Raw genomic sequence first — 16,057 nt, forward strand, 5'->3', positions numbered from 1 at the left:
GTGTGCGCCATGTTTGTGACACCTCCATGGCAAGATTTTTGTTTCACGGCATGCACCCCCAAAGTGGGAGTTTATTTCTCAAAAACGAAAATGAAAATTGCCACTAATGTGCAGGGAGCTATCTCCCTAAATGTCTGGGTCATTGTGTGGTTTTCCTACCTGGGACCACCATGCTTGCATAGCAGTTTTGGATAGGGAAAATTAGCAACAGTCTCCATGACTTAAATGAGGCAGAGTAACTTTCAATGTAACCAGACAAGCCAACCTGTTCATAGACGGTGTGTTAGGTCAAAGGTTTATGGCAACCAAGCTGCTGCATGCTCTATCAGTGTCAATACAGCACTTCTTCAGACTCAAGGAAAACCAGGCTAACTGCAAGTTTCCCAAGGTAGCAGAATCACTGATTTACTACAGTGCGCCAGTCCAACAAATTCTAAATTATCTCCTAAATTGATTTATTTAAGTTAGTTGAAGTTTTCTAAGCTTAGACTAAACTACAACAGGAGTGGTATTGTGCTGTACTTATAATTTTGCACAAATGAACAAAGAAATATATCACAGAGAGGCTATTCTCTGTGCATGGACTAATTTGTGCCGAAGCTTCATTACAGTATTAACCTACATATCACTATATGTTCCTATCGTGACAATTGTTCTCATTTTAATAAAGGTCTAGAGTGTTCAAAGTAGGTATTAAGTTTAAAATTAGGTTTCTAGCTCCTGACTAGCAGACAGAAAAGAAAGCACATCAGAAAGATCAGATCAAAATTTAAGGAACTAATTTGTTCTTAAGGGCAGAATTTTCCAGGGCCTCATAGAGGAAGCCAAAAATGTAGTTTTTCAGGCTTAAAGTATGTGAAAGGAGAAGTGTTGCGCTCAGTACCACTAAATATGGTAAAATCGGAGGTATTTCAGTAAGTCACCAAACAAGTCTTTTTTTTCTTTTTTGAAGGCCTCATACCAGCTTAATAAACAAGACCAAAGTGTTGGGGGAGGTGTTGCCTTAGCATTCAATATACGGCTGATGCTGTGATCCCCACAGTCTCTGCATTATCGTGAGACTTAGAGAACAGACCTAATGCCCTTTTGAATTCAATGGGTGGATTCAACTTGCAAATCGCAGACATCCTAACCCTCCACTAAGGCCTTAACCCCTTCAGTGCTTAGGATGACCCTCGGCTGTCCTACGCCACCGTGGGCGTGTGCGGAGGACGGCCGGGGGCCGTCCAAACCCAGACCCCTCATTAATTCTCCCACACAGCTGGAGAATTATTACAGCACGCGTGGGGTTAAAATTAAGTCACATTATTCAAGCTTGAGAGTCTGAGCCTGATTACAGGCAATATTTCCACCTCGTGCTGAATCCTGATCTAGGTGGTAGGGTATGAATACTCTACAGTGGTGTAAGCACATGAATCACGTTTTAACTCCGAAACGTGTAGAAAAAATAGGAGAAAACATAAACTGTTAGATTTCAGGGGATAGAAGTAGAAAGATAGTTTCAAAAGGCTTACTGCTCCTGTTAGACATGACATCCTTAGTGTGTTTTCCCCCAAGCTTTTTGTCTTTACTCCTCTTGTTTGGCTGAATTTGTTTTGGTTGGCATTAGCACTCTGCACACTTTAGAACTGATAACCAGTCCTAAAGTACGTGTGTTCTCTCCTCTAAACATGATATAACTGGTTTACACCCAAAAGGCACATATAATGTACTTACAAGTCCCTAGTAACGTGGTACTACATGTACCCAGGGCCTATAAATTAAATGCTACAAGTGAGCCTCCAGCACTTATTGTGCCACCCACTTAAGTCGTCTTTTTAAACATGTCTCAGGTCTGTCTTTGCAGCCTGTGTGCAGTTTTAAATTGCCAATTCGACATGGTAAAAAAAGCTTTTGCCAGACCTAAACCATCCCTTTTAATATATATGAGTCACCCCTAGGATAGACCCTAAACAGCCCATAGGAAATAGTGATTTGTTTTTAAAACGTTGGACATGTACTTTTAACTTTTACATGTCCTGGTAGTGAAAAACTCCTACATTTGTTTTTCATGAATGCAAGGCCTACTTCTCCAGTAGGATAACATTGGGTTAGATTTTTACATTTAATAACGGATTACCTGTGTTTGATAACTGATAGAATGACATGTTTACACTCAAATTAATTGTAATTTAAAATCTCCTCTAATGGTAAAGTTGGAAAATGTCACAATTCTGAAAATGTCACTTTTGGAAAGTTGGCATTTACTTGTCCTAACCATTTGAGTGACTGCAACTGTATCCTGGGTCACTGGACTAGATGAAGTTGGCAGTTTGCCTTTGTGTATTCCTCCCAAATAATATCACAAAGGAGGACTGTGTGTTGGCAGGATGGGCCATCCTGACCAAATGGGAGGGTCAAAGTTGGCACCTTTCACACTTGCACTTCAAAGGAGTTGCCTCAGCACAGACACAAATAACTTCTTAGTAGCCTTTTATGGTTCATGTTATCCAGGGATAAAGGTTGGCCATGAAAGGAAATTCTAAAACCAGATGTGGGGGGAAGTCTAGAAATTTCTCCCACTTCAACGTTGGTACCAGATATAAATATTAGACCCCCAGACCAACTCTTCAGTACACTCCTGGACAGGTGGGTATTACAGAGGATGGACTGCCCTACTGGCAGAGGACTGCCCTGCTACCTGAGGCATGGACTTCTGTCTGAGAAAAAAAACTGGACCTGGTCCCTTCATCCCATGCTACTTGAAATGATTTCAGTGGTCAGCTAACTGACCTCCCTTTCAGAGCTACAGGGACATAACAAGCTCCAGATGCCTCCCTGCAACTGCCCAGATAAGCTTTTGCAACTGGACTTGCCTGGACCTGCAGCTGGACCTGTCTGAGCCCTGCTGGCCTCTGCCAGAGTAAGTCCTGATCCCCAAGAAGCATCTCCCCGGGTCCTGGTTGGCAGCAGAGGGCACTCTTCTAACCACAAAGAAGAAATCCTGAAGCTTTGGGTCTTTGCGACCCGAAGAAGCCAGTTCTGCACTGACTGCCATCATGACGCTCCGGTGAACCTGACTCTTTTTATGACAGAAACCACCATCATGAGATCTGCACTTAATGTGATGCATTGCCTGCTCTCCGAGCTACAGTTACAAACATCTGCAATGCTCTGCCTGCTCTTCACGGCCTCCTCCATTGCGAACTGGACTCTTCATGACAAACTTTGAGAAAGTAACTTTTTCATCTGGACTAACTTGGTCCCTGTATCCAGCCATTGTGGTTAGCCTGAACCTGTGACTTTCCCCGAGTGTAGCATGACCAGAGAACTGCAAATGGCTCTTTGTGCTTTTAGCCATTATACTTACATAAATCTTGCTTATCTCCGTTTCTACTGATCAGATTTTTGTAGTTTTGATGAAAAACAATTTAATACATTTTACTTGTGTTTTCACTTTATTACTGTTTGAGCACTGCATAAGTACTTTACAATTTGCCTCTAAGTTGTGCCAAGCTACCAGAGGAATAAGCACAGGTTAATTAATGACTTCTTATCCTTCACTCCGACAAGGTTTGCTCAACCTATAACCCCCCACCAGATTTTTTTAACTGTGAATCTCTTTATGAAATTTTCAGTTTAGTATAACAAAGTGTGCAAGAGTCTCTGACCATATGGAAATACAAAAGACCAGAGGCAAATTGGCACAATGCCAAATGCTCAAAACCGGTCCTCTGTAGCTTGTTTCCGGTCCAGGGAAGGCATGGCTTGGCAGTTCGGGCTGGGCTGTTCCCATGAGGCACAGGGTCAGACTGATTTGCATATGGCCATGTCTGAACTGGGGTGGCAGAGTGGGCTAAAGAACGGTGATGGATTAAACCCAGATCAGTTGACTGGGGGTGAGTGCTTGTATTGTCAACGCTCCGTCCATCATTTCCTTTGGTTTTTCTTTGTTCGCCATAAGTTGGCAGGGTATGCTCAGACGTGAGTCCCTTGATCACTTTGCCACTGGATTCAAGCAAGCCGGGCTGAAGACGGCTGAAATGCCAGAAACCGGTCCTCAGTAGCTTGTTTCCTGTGCAGGGAAGGCATGGCTTGGCAGTTCGGGCTGGACTGTTCCCATGAGGCACAGGGACAGACTGATTTGCATATGGCCATGTCTGAACTGGGGTGGCAGAGTGGGCTAAAGAACGGTGATGGATTAAACCAAGATCAGTTCACTGGGGGTGAGTGCTTGTATTGTCAACGCTCCGTCCATCATTTCCTTTGGTTTTTGTTTTGTAAAGTAATCCTCCCTGTATATTCCCAATGGTCACAGCCGTGATGTAGAGACGGGGTTATAAAATAAATGGTCCTGCGGCATGACTTCCTTGGTCATAATGAACTCTTGTGTGTAGTGCATCGTTATTTCACTGAATAAAGCTCTAGAGTTTTACTGCTAATAAAATCCAGGCCTTTGTGCCGGCTTAAGGCCTAACGGTCAGCGTGGGTCATCACGTCTAGGTCAGTGAGGTGGACACTAAGGACAAACATGAGGAGGAAGGGGGCAGGAACCCCACAGTGGATTTAATGTGACCCAAGATCTCCTTCCAATAGGTAGTAATGAGGCTGCAGGTCCATCATATGTGGCAGAAATCTCCCTTTATGGTACGAGAGCAGTGAGTCATTTTCGGTGTGCTTCTGAACATTAACGTTGAGGCTACCCACTGGCCAGTGGCGGTCGGTAATTTGAGTAAGTGCAGGAGTGGGCAGGCCACACACACACACATATATACTTACACTCACCCATCTAAATGCACACACACTTACACCTACCATCCACATGCACACACCAATTCAAAGCCCGCATCCATTAATACATATTAATACATATACATTCATGCACGCACGCATGCACCAAACAAATAACGTGTCCCAGCGGTGATCTCGGGCGGCGGGAAGAAAGCTTCTGAGGTTGCTGGAGGGTTGGGATTGGTGCCTTCTCTCATTGTTTGATCTTGACTGGCCAATGAGAAGACGCGGAAGTCCCTCTCTTGTCACAGAGTGGGATGAGGAAAGTAAGAGTTGCTGACCCCTCCTGGCTCTGTGAAGACGAGTCACTAATGGACACTTGACCATTGGCCGTTCAGGGCTTAAAACTGAAGAGCTCTGGTCCGATTCTACAGAGACGCTCCCCTTCATCATGAGGGGGAGGATCTGAAAGCGCTTTGCTGGGCTGAGGAGGTCATGCCCACAGAGCTGGGAAATCATCAGCCCGACAAAGTTCAGCTCAGGAAGACAGGCGCATGCACATTTAGCACAAGTACAGTACCATGATGCCTGATCTGGACTTGAAAAGTGTCTGTCAGGCCGTCCTTTACTCTAAATGTTTTCAAAAAGGTGGTTAAGTGTGGCCCCTCAGCCCTTAAGGACAGTCAATGCCTGCCCAATGCACACAAGCACCTTCTTTGTTTTCGAAATATTTCCTGACAAATATTGGGCAGGTAACAAATATATGACTATGACCTACGTCTTCCATCTAGTGCAAGAATATATTCTATACCATTAAATCTTTGGCATATTTGGAGGGGAGTGTGGCATACCATCATCAGGAGTTGATACTTATACCATACTGAAGTTAAGATGTCTCTGTCTGTTAACAACAATTGTGGTCATTGTTCTCTTTCTATCTCTATTTACCCCAGGTTGCAGATAGTGCCAAATCCGTTTCCTCAGTAGCCACGTGTAGCTTCTGCCAACATTGAGATGTGATACACATCATGTATTGCGAGAACTAGTATAGTGGTGATTTGGTTCTTATATCACTTAATTAATTATTCTTTAGTTTTAAGGAAACCTCCATGACGTGAATGCACAAAAAATAATGTATGAGTATCTGCATCTGTACGATTGCAAATTTTTAAATGTGTTTTGTGAATCAAGCATGACTTTGATCTGTGGTATTATCTGTTTTCCTTTGAACCTGTAAAGTTGGCAAGTATGGGTAGCCCCAGTAAATCTAGTGAACTTTTCGAAACAACAAACACTTCTGAATGTCATTCTGTACTCAAGCAGTGTTCAGATCTTTACTTCTTAAAAAAATAGGGTCATAAAACTGTGTTAAATAACAAGTGAGCGCGTGAGGAGCAGTGAAAACATCCTGATGAGAGTCCTGTCTAGAGAGTCATCTCTCTGGCACAGTAAGGTAGTGTAGAAATGCCGACTGGCAGCACTATTGTATGATCTAAAATATGAACATGGTAGCCCAACCAGTGGTGGTGGAACAGATATCAGAGTGGTGGTGCTGCCGTCAGTGTTACATCACTGAAGTCATAGGTACTGAGAAAAATACACAAAGAGCACATATAGCAAAAGAGCCACCCTGGTCCTGGAGGAGAGTGCCAAATGTGTGGTATGTAGCCAGTAGAGCATTTTGGAGTACACTGTTGCAAATATATTACTAACACATGGCGTGGTAGCACTCTGTCAGTTAAAGATAGCACATTTTGCTTTGAAATGACCATAAAATTCCCACTGACATGTAGTTTTACTGATAAAACTTCATAGTGCACATACTATAATGTGTAGGAATCTCGTTTCTGAAAAATATGTATCACGTACAGCACCAAGTAAAGTGTCTTGATTTGTTTTGATCCTGTTACAATCTCTGATTCCATCACACTTCAAAACTGCAAAAAATGTGCCTCATTGGTACTTTCCTACCTGCTGATATATTTTGAAATAATTGTGCAGTTAATTTACAGGTATTTACATTTTATTGCATGTTAGAAAACAAGAGACTTACTACAGTCTTTCCTTTCACACTCCCTGTACCACAGCAAACTCAAATAGTTCACTATAGAAAATCTTCTAACTTTGCAGCCAGAGAAAGATAAGTAAACACCACTCTCTATGTTAAAAGAATGAGCAGCAATTGGTCGTAGCCTGACCTGTGTATATCAATGCACAGCAGATGTGACAAGTTACAACCAAATCTAAAGTCTTCTTTAATGTTCATTAACCTTCAGAGGAACTCCACCATGGTTATTTTATGTGTGCTGCAGCCTCCATTCCCCACCACCACCATCACCATTAGTTACGGCACCTTTTAACCTAGCATTCTCTATTTTACAAGCAAATATTTTTATAGAAATGCTGAGCCTACCATTATGCCAAAGCAATCTATTCCTGATTCAAGCTTTAGAAATAGAAAATTTGGCATTGACCAGGAAGTGGTGAGACAAAAAAACTGTTTTGGTAATGCTCTCTCTCATTAGGTCTCGCCTACATAGCACGCATGCGCTGCGAAGGAAAAAGACCTTTTGGAATCGATTCACTTTTCGCCCTAAAATAAAGCAAGCGTTGCATTGCTTTCAATGGCAACGCATGCACGTTTGGCGATTCCCTTGCAGGAGCGAGCTTTGACACCATATGTTTGTAATTAACTTGCAAACACATGGTGCCCCTGACTCGCTCCTGCAAGGGAAACGCTTTGTTGATTCTCGGTTGTACGCCCCTCAACCCTCCCACTTTGTAAACCTGCAGCATTTTTTTTTTATTTACAGCGTGTGCGATACTGCAATTGTGTTCCCCTTCATTTCTCCTGCTTTCCCCGTGCAATCACAGCAAGGCTACAACCTGAGTGAGTTACAGTCACTCTGGAGGCTGTGTTATTTGGCCTTCTGTAAAGCATTAAAACATTTTTCTTTTGCTAATAGCCTCTCAATGTGTGGACTTGCAGATAAGTCACCTTTCTCCCGTCTCGCTCTTGTGAGTGGCTGTGCCCCAGCAGGCTGGTCACCCGGGTCCATTGCCCATGTGGATGGGTTATGTTATATACTGTAATGCCTATGTGGGCCTTTATCACGGTTTCACAAAAGTAATGCATTTCGTTTTGGAGACTGTGTTATAAAGTCCAGTCAAAAACATCTTTATTCGATTCATAGAATCATAAAAGATCAAAAAACATTACTTTTGTTACATAAACCCAAGATAAAACATTAATCCTTTAAAATGTTAAAATACAATACATTGGTTTCTTAGTATTTACAATTAGCGCAATTATATGAGTGTTTACTAAAGTGCAATATACAGGGAACATTTTTATCAAGGTCAGCCTGCAATACACAATTAGGATAATAAAGTGCTTTAGTGCCATTAGTAAAATTGAGCAGTTAAAACTTCAACCCGTTTTTTCCCTTATCATAAAATCAATGGCCGATAAGAATCTACTTTCCCCAAATTCAATAAGCTCCAAATGTAAAGTGTGAAGTGCAAAGTGGAAAAAACATGTACAGCAAGACCTTCCTACAGTATGCAATTCAAAGGGTAAAGTGCTTTAGTTCCATCAGTACAAGTGAACAGTTAGAACTTCAGCCCTTTCTTTATTCTCATAAAATTGATAACCCGGGTCCATAGTCCATGTGGATGGGTTATGTTATATACTGTAATGCCTATGTGGGCCTTTATTACGGTTTTACAAACGTAATGCATTTCGTTTTGGAGTCTGTGTTATAAAGCACTCACGCCTCTGCAACCCCAGTTACCACAAACGCTCTGTGAAAGGTGATATCAGCGCCGCTCAGCACGGCGCCAATTCATACCTCCCCCTGCTGCTGTCTGTGCAGCTTTTGCACTGCGCCGCGCCTGTGAGCAGCAGCTGGCCACGTTGCCCAATAAAGAAGCTGCAGTGTGGTACCTGCTGCCCACTCCACACCTCATTAACTTCCTCACTTGTAACCAAGTACTTTTGGATGCACCACTGGTTACACTGAACTCTTCATACTGCACAAGGCCCGACCCTTGCTAATCACAGAGAGTTGCAAGAATAGATTTTGCGCAACTAAATCTTTTCAACAAACAGGTGCACACTGCCATCTGCTGATCATAATATGTATTAGTTTGTCATGCAAAGAAACCTATTTTCCCAATGAAAATAGATTAGAGAACCGATAATTGTCAATTGCATGCATTTTCGATCAACTACGAAGTCATCCCTATAAGTGGCCAGCGCTAGACTTTATCTTATCTTTTTCTTCGTGAGAAGTGCGAATTTCCATCGCTAGGTTTACCAGATTAAGCGGAATACCTTAGTTTAGTTTTGGAAGATGCTCAGTCATCAGTTATAAATACCCTCGGACATTTTCACTATGTGTGGCATTAAAGCGCTAGTATAGTGTACAGAACTGAGTGATGCTATGTATACCGCGATTACCTTCAGGCAACAAACTCACCAAGAGAGCAGCAAGTTTTAATGATGCTCTTTAGCCTGCAACTGACTTCCTAAACACTCATAAGGTCCCAAAGGCCAGACCTATTGGCTATGGCATAGCCGATAGGCCTGGGGCCTTCTAGGGACCTATACGTGTTTAGTTATCCAGCATAATATCCTTGGTGCAACATGAACTGTTGCATGGCTAAACAATTATAAGGTTCCAAAGGCGAGACCTATTGGCTATGCCACTGCTTGTTACTTTTTCCAACGCTCCTCTATCAAGCCACTCCGAACAACTGGCATAATAACAAATATTTAGTTTGATATGAATTTTGTTTTAAAAGGTTGTATTTGGCAAATGTATCGGTTTTCCTGGGGGCTGTTGTTTGTCTTGAATAAACACCACCATTGCAGACGGACTGTGTGACTAGCAGTCTGATTGAGGAGGGAGCACAAGCAGCCATTTAAAAATGCAGAACGTTTGTAGACATTGTTAGGTCTCGTGAAGGCAGCGCATATGCCTATTACTGTCAAAGCTTCCACATTCAAGAACAGTAGATGTAGTAGCACCCAGCGTAATGTGTTGCATGGCTAAAAACGTATAATGTCCGAAAGGCAAGACCTATTGGCTATGCCAATGCTTGTTTTTATTTACTTGACCCATCTTACGAAGGGCATAGGTAGAAATTGAGTTAGAACCAGTTGCTTTTTATATTCACTCATTTGCTCTGATAGCTTAGCTAAAACAGGCTCTCTAATGTTTCGTGGAAATAACTCCCAGATTCTGTAACCATTTTCAATTCCCTTAAATGTGGCAAATGTCATGTCATTATTCTGTCTTATATGTTTTAATCAGTACCCTAAAACTACCAAAACATACCAATATTTTAATACTTGTCAATAATCTGATAAACTTCTAGTCTTTCTTGTTTTACAATGCATATATCCAGTCTGGTTTTGATTCCAGTTGGAGTCAAACTGAGGAGACATGGTGTGAAAAAGAAGGTAAATTGGGGTGCGCCTCGAGTAATTATCAGTGGCTGAGATTAATTCAATCATTACATCCATCACTTTTTTGTATACTTTAATGTGTCAGTCTAAGAGGGACGGTTATGCCCAGACGTGGGTCCCGTGCATACTATGTCACTGGGACCAAGCAGTGCTTGGCTGATGAGCCCATAATTAGGGCAAAACAGGTCCTGGGTTGCTTGTGTTCTGGGACAGGGAGGACCTGGCTGGACTGTTCTGATTGGAGCAGGGTCAAGACTGATTGGCATATAGCTGGGTCTAAACTGGCGGTACTCATAGTAAGGTTCCATTGATTGTATACTATTGTATATTATGACAATGTCCAACAAATGAAGGTGTGGCTCTAACTTGATATTTTTTACCTATCTTGAATCAAATTAGCTGATTGCCATTTGAATTTGAAAACTTTACATTTGAGCAGAGATTGGCCAGTGGGAAAATCATATTTATCTAAAGAGAAATAATTGGTGAAGAGATTTGAAAAATGATGACTGAGTTATTTAACTAGTAATTATATAATTGAACTAACATTTTCTTAAACACTGGCTTATAAATAGGGGGATATTTGTCACAGGTAATGTAATTACAATAAACTATGTTTTTCATCCTCGCAAAGTCTACCCATTTAGACAGGCAGGCTTTGTTAGGGAGAAAAGCCTTGATACACTGAGCCCCCATTTTTCAATTAGTAACAGTGATGAATAGATTATGCACTATGAATAGTAGGTGTAGGATTCAGAAGTAAGTGGGCTGAGAACTAACCCCATCATTTCCTTTTTCTAAAGTGCCACTTTTTTTTGCACCAATGCCACTTTGCCAAAGTGAACAGAGAGATGGATGTCTGGTGTCCAAGGCTTCCTTAACCTGAATCTGGTTGCAAGGATTCACAGAAGGAATCCTCCATAGTAAACCAACTACGAATATCGATTGTGGCAAAACCGTGCAGACAGATGTGTTACACTATACCGGGCTATGCCAGATTGATGCATCTAGCACAGTGTAAAGAATTGGTTAGGTGACAATGCAGACAAGGCAAACACAGCATGTAAAATGAGACATGGAGAATGTTTCTACTCTATGTTTATGTTCTGTCTATTCTGGACTCAGTAACAAGCTGTCCCTTGCATTTAAAGAGGGACTTTCTGACCTTCTCTACACTAGCCATATGTGAGTGACCAAATGTCACCTTAATAACAGTTCAAAGGGACTTCTGATCAGCAAGATGCTGGGGGGTAGATTTATGATTGGATTTCTTTACTCTTGCGTCACACAAGGTGCTGCAAGGGCAACACAAGCCATAAGTCAGATTTATCAAGACACACAAGCTCACCTTGTGTGACCCAGCAGTGGCTTGGTAAATCTGGAGTAACACAAGGCAATACAAGTTGCTATCTTGCGTTGTTGTGACCTGGGAAGGCATTCCATGGGTGGAGCATGGGTGTTCCCATGCATCCACCCATGGCCTCGGAAGCATTCCCAAATTTACCAATACTGGTGGACCTGGGAATAAGTCAGAATGCTACTCTCTCTTTCCGAGGGGAGGTGCTACAAGGAGAAATATCTTTATTTCTCTTTGTTGCTTCCTCTGTCTAGGTCTGCTGCATCATGCAGCACACTCAGACAGAGGAAAAAGCCTCAGAGGAGAATATTTGTGTGCAGGAAGGTATTCCTGCCTGCAACGCAGGCACTGTTGCAGCATGGTGCAAGGGTGCCTGTGTTGGCACTAGGCAGAAGATTGTACACCAGCTCAGACAGAAAGCAGGAATTTGCCATATCTTGAAGGATATGGTGTATTCCTGCCCTTTCACGCAGTGCAGCACAGCAAGGTGCCTTGCTGCGCTGCATTGCATGAATAAATGATTTAATCAGGGCCTGTGTCTGATCTAGGATTGTTTTCCTTCGAGTTGCAAACACCTTCTATTGAAGTATATGGTAATGTAATTATGGTTGCCTTTCATCAATGTGTCACATACTTTTTGCCTGCACACATCTATTTACCTACAGCACCACCAACTGTACCAGGCCCGCCTGGCCAAGGGTGCAGGGAAAGCAAGTCAAGAAGTCAAAATAACATTTCACATAATCCTTCTCAAAGCTTACATTCAGCAATAAGGAGCATATTGGCGAGTAGGCTAATAGAAGAGATGATGCTAAGCTTTCTGGCCAGTACTACCCAAAGAGAGTACATTTGAAGAATCCAATGTGATTGGGATGAAAAGGAAATTGAACCATACGCATAAGCCTAAAGTTAGATACAATTAAAATGTGCCCAATATTAATTTTAGAATTGTCTTAAAGTGGCACTGCATGAGAGCCCTTACTATGAGTTTTTTTTCAGGCATGGTAAGCCCTTAAGATATTCTATTTCTTCATCTATGAGAATTGTTTTAATACCAGTGTAGGTAGTAGAGGCAAACTTCAAAATGAATGCATCAATGCTGATCCAAATTTCCTTAATTGAGCTTCAGGTAATTTAGAAATTCAATGTGCAATGTAAAAATGGATTTGCTTTCAACATAACTAATACTGTTATAACTTCTTTTGGTTCTATATGCTCGATTTTCAGGTTGGAAGAGCAAAGACTGGGTCCCAAAAATAGTTTCTGACTATATGGTGAACAAATTTGACTTCGAGCCGCTGGTGACAGGCACTATGCCCCTGGAAAACATCAACGAGGGGTTTGAACTGCTGCGCACTGGCAAAAGGTGAGCCGTGGGTGTTTTAGGAAATTTTTGGGCAGGACAGTAGAAGATCGTACTAACATTTCGAAAAAATGTGTAAAGTGTGCTTTTTTAATGGACATTTTATCAAACTGCTTGAGTAGTCACAATTTGCCGCTGTTGTCAGCTTGACCATGATTTACAAAAATGTGTGCTAACCAAAAAAAATTGAAAAATACTTTATGGCATTTAGCTGTAGATCAGAGGGTTAAGTAAACTAAGCTGTCAGCGTGTGAAAGTTCATCCTCTCTGTCAATTTTCCTATCTATATGTAAATTGGTCGAATGTATGAATGGGTGGAGGAAAGAAAGTTGGACCACCACTTCTGAAAGCTTATTGACTGACTGTAAGAATCACAAATCAGACAACCAAACTCTGCATTCAATTTTGGAAATGTGATCTAAGGGGGCCTGTGATCTGCGGGGTGGGGGAAAGGTCGTGATTCGTGAACCCCCACTACCGCCTTCGTCTTAATATTATATACACAAATGACACAAACCATTCATTTTTGATGAGAAACAGATTTCTCTCTTACTTGCAGACCTTCGCTAAATGCTACTCTGAACAGGCAGCAGCCGTGCGTTTTCCCAAATTCCTGCTCGGCGCCGGGCTGCTCCTAAATGACGGTGTCACCGGGCCGGCCCTGGAAACAAACACCACTGTGTGCGTGGTGGGGGCCTGGCTGTGTATGCAGGGGCGTAGCTAGAGCTTGTGGTGCCCGGGGCTACCCTTCAGAGTGCCGCCCCTGGGGGGGGGGGGGGGGGCGGGGGGGCGGGAGACGGGGGACGGCTGCTGGGGAAAAAGGACGGTGAGCACTTGAAAGATGTCAGAGTCTCCGAGGAGAGACACGTAGTATTGCTGCTCACAGTTACCTCGATCATGAAAGTTACATTTAGTAATTTATAAAGTTTTATATAGCGCGAAATCAGAGCGCTTTACAATTTGTGGCAAAGGTAACAAATCAGAACATTAGTCTAACATGGGGAATCTAATGGGCATTGAGATGTTTACTCCTCTCAAAATCGGAATGGTTGTTTGTTAGAAATGGGGGTCTCTAGTTAGCAATGGCTGGCCACTGTCCAACTGGGGACCCTTCTTCCTAAGTCAGAGTAAGGGGCCTACACCCTTTGATAACCCCTGCTCAACCCTGTGGTAACGTAGTAGCACGAGCAGCTAGGCTTATCTCAGAGGCAGTGTGTAAAGCATTTATGATCATACACAGTAACACAGTGAAGAACACTACAAAGGGACACCACACAAGTAGTTATAAAAAAAATACATATCTTTATGCATAGACTTAACACAAGACCAATAACCATAAAATGCAACAATACTGTAAACTAGGGATGCTCTTGAGAGGATGGAAAAATAGTTCAAAGTGTGCAAAAATGCACATACATGACACGGTCAAAGGTTAGACAGTTGAATACACCGGTGACTGGCAGTACAAAAGAGAACACACAAGACTGCATGATCTATCTGGGGACTCAGAAAAATCACATGTGACATCCATCAGAGAGCTGTGTGAACAATTACCCCTCAGCACAAAGCAAACATGCACATACATGACACTGTTCAGGGATCCATCATCTACAGCTGACCATTAAATGACCATACATCATAGTCCCCCCATTAAAGCAGTGTGGATCTGCACAAACGTGATGTGCTCTGGGGACCCAAAACTAACTTAACAGTGTCGAAGCCTGGGTTTCTTTACCTTTCAAAAACAGCAAATTAATTATTATCACAGGGACTGACTCACTGTGTGCGCCCTTAGAACTAAACACAGCACAAAGGGATCAGTCAGCTCCACCTTGCCAACACAGACTGGATAAACAGCCCACTCTGGTGGGCCAAAGGCAACAACCAGGGGTCACGCCCTATCATTACTTCTAAGCAGCAGCAACCAACTCCCTGGGAATGAAAAGTTGTGTGCTCTTGGGACACAAAACCATAGTGCATCTCTCCTTCAGAGCAGCCTCAGCACAAAGAACACATAAGGTTAATATGACTTTATTCTTCGGTCTTGTAATAATATAAAAAATATTGGTTTAGTTTGCAGCCCCTCTTAATACACATCAAAATTACAACAAAAAATTCAAAATGATGTATGGGAAAGTAAATGAAAACACCATGTTGAATTTTCAAATAAAACTTAAATCCAAACTTTCTAAACTGCTATTTTTCTTGCTTTTCTATTAGCAAAATCATCGATGACATCATCAAAGTCTAGTTCATCACTCAGTTGCTGTTCTATAGACAGTATGGCAAGATTTCTTAAACGTAAGGCACTCATTGTAGATCTTAGATAATTCTTAATCAATTTCAATTTAGAAAAACTCCTTTCACAACTAGCAACACTTAGAGCAATAGTAAGGAAAATTCGCAGTAGTATTACAATATTTGGAACAGAGTTCTCAAGACTGTATGTTAGTATAAACTGCAAAAGTTCAAGGGGACTGTCCTTCCATGTCTCTGTTTCGTCTTGCGTAGCAGCAACAGAAATAAAACTCTGAAGTCTTTTTCTCTCAACCAGGAACTCTTCCTCGTTAATGTCATCATGATAATGATTTAGTTGACATTCGTATTTATCATCCAAAAGATTTGATGGAGTAAGGATAGCATATTTTTCAGCAAGAACATGAAGTTGTTGAAATCTTGTGGTCATTTCTTGGATCACTCTGTCCAGTGAAGAAAACATTTCTCTCTTCAACTCAGTTTCGTATGACAATTCAGCACCTTGTGATTCTTCACCTGCCATTAGTTTCTTCTTTCTACACCGACGATCCATGACTATCCCAAGATCATCACAAATTTCTTTGGCGTAAGCTACTGATTTGTTAACTAATTCACACCTATTTTCAGTTAGAAATGATTTTAAAGCATTGAGCTTTATGTCACATTGTTGTATATTCAATCCTTTGGTTTGGAGGTAGACCTGAGTGTCGTTAATTTCTACAAGGACAGATTCCCACAGTCCAAGAAAGCACAGGAAGGAAAAAGATTGTAAAGCAACAAGCAGCACACCAGCATCTGACCTGGTAACTCTATTTTCTTCTTCACCAGTTAAACGTTCTACAGCACTTAAGATTTTTGAGTAATTCTTTTTTACGACACTCACAGCATCTCCACGTGC

The 16,057-nt window shown here is 41.9% G+C and overlaps 1 protein-coding gene across 1 annotated transcript in view; it reads left to right on the forward strand.

Moving 5' to 3' along the window:
• LOC147727341 (alcohol dehydrogenase 1-like) overlaps positions 1 to 16,057 on the forward strand; it is a 239,924-nt gene that overhangs the window by 203,758 nt on the left and 20,109 nt on the right. The window contains exon 8 of the mRNA XM_086961424.1: positions 12,768 to 12,906. Coding sequence (XP_086817550.1) covers positions 12,768 to 12,906 — 139 coding nt within the window. The remainder of the gene's footprint in view (positions 1 to 12,767; positions 12,907 to 16,057) is intronic.

The sequence above is a fragment of the Lissotriton vulgaris genome, chromosome 3_1 (genome assembly GCF_964263255.1).
Source record: "Lissotriton vulgaris chromosome 3_1, aLisVul1.2, whole genome shotgun sequence".
Taxonomy (NCBI): Eukaryota; Metazoa; Chordata; class Amphibia; order Caudata; family Salamandridae; genus Lissotriton; species Lissotriton vulgaris.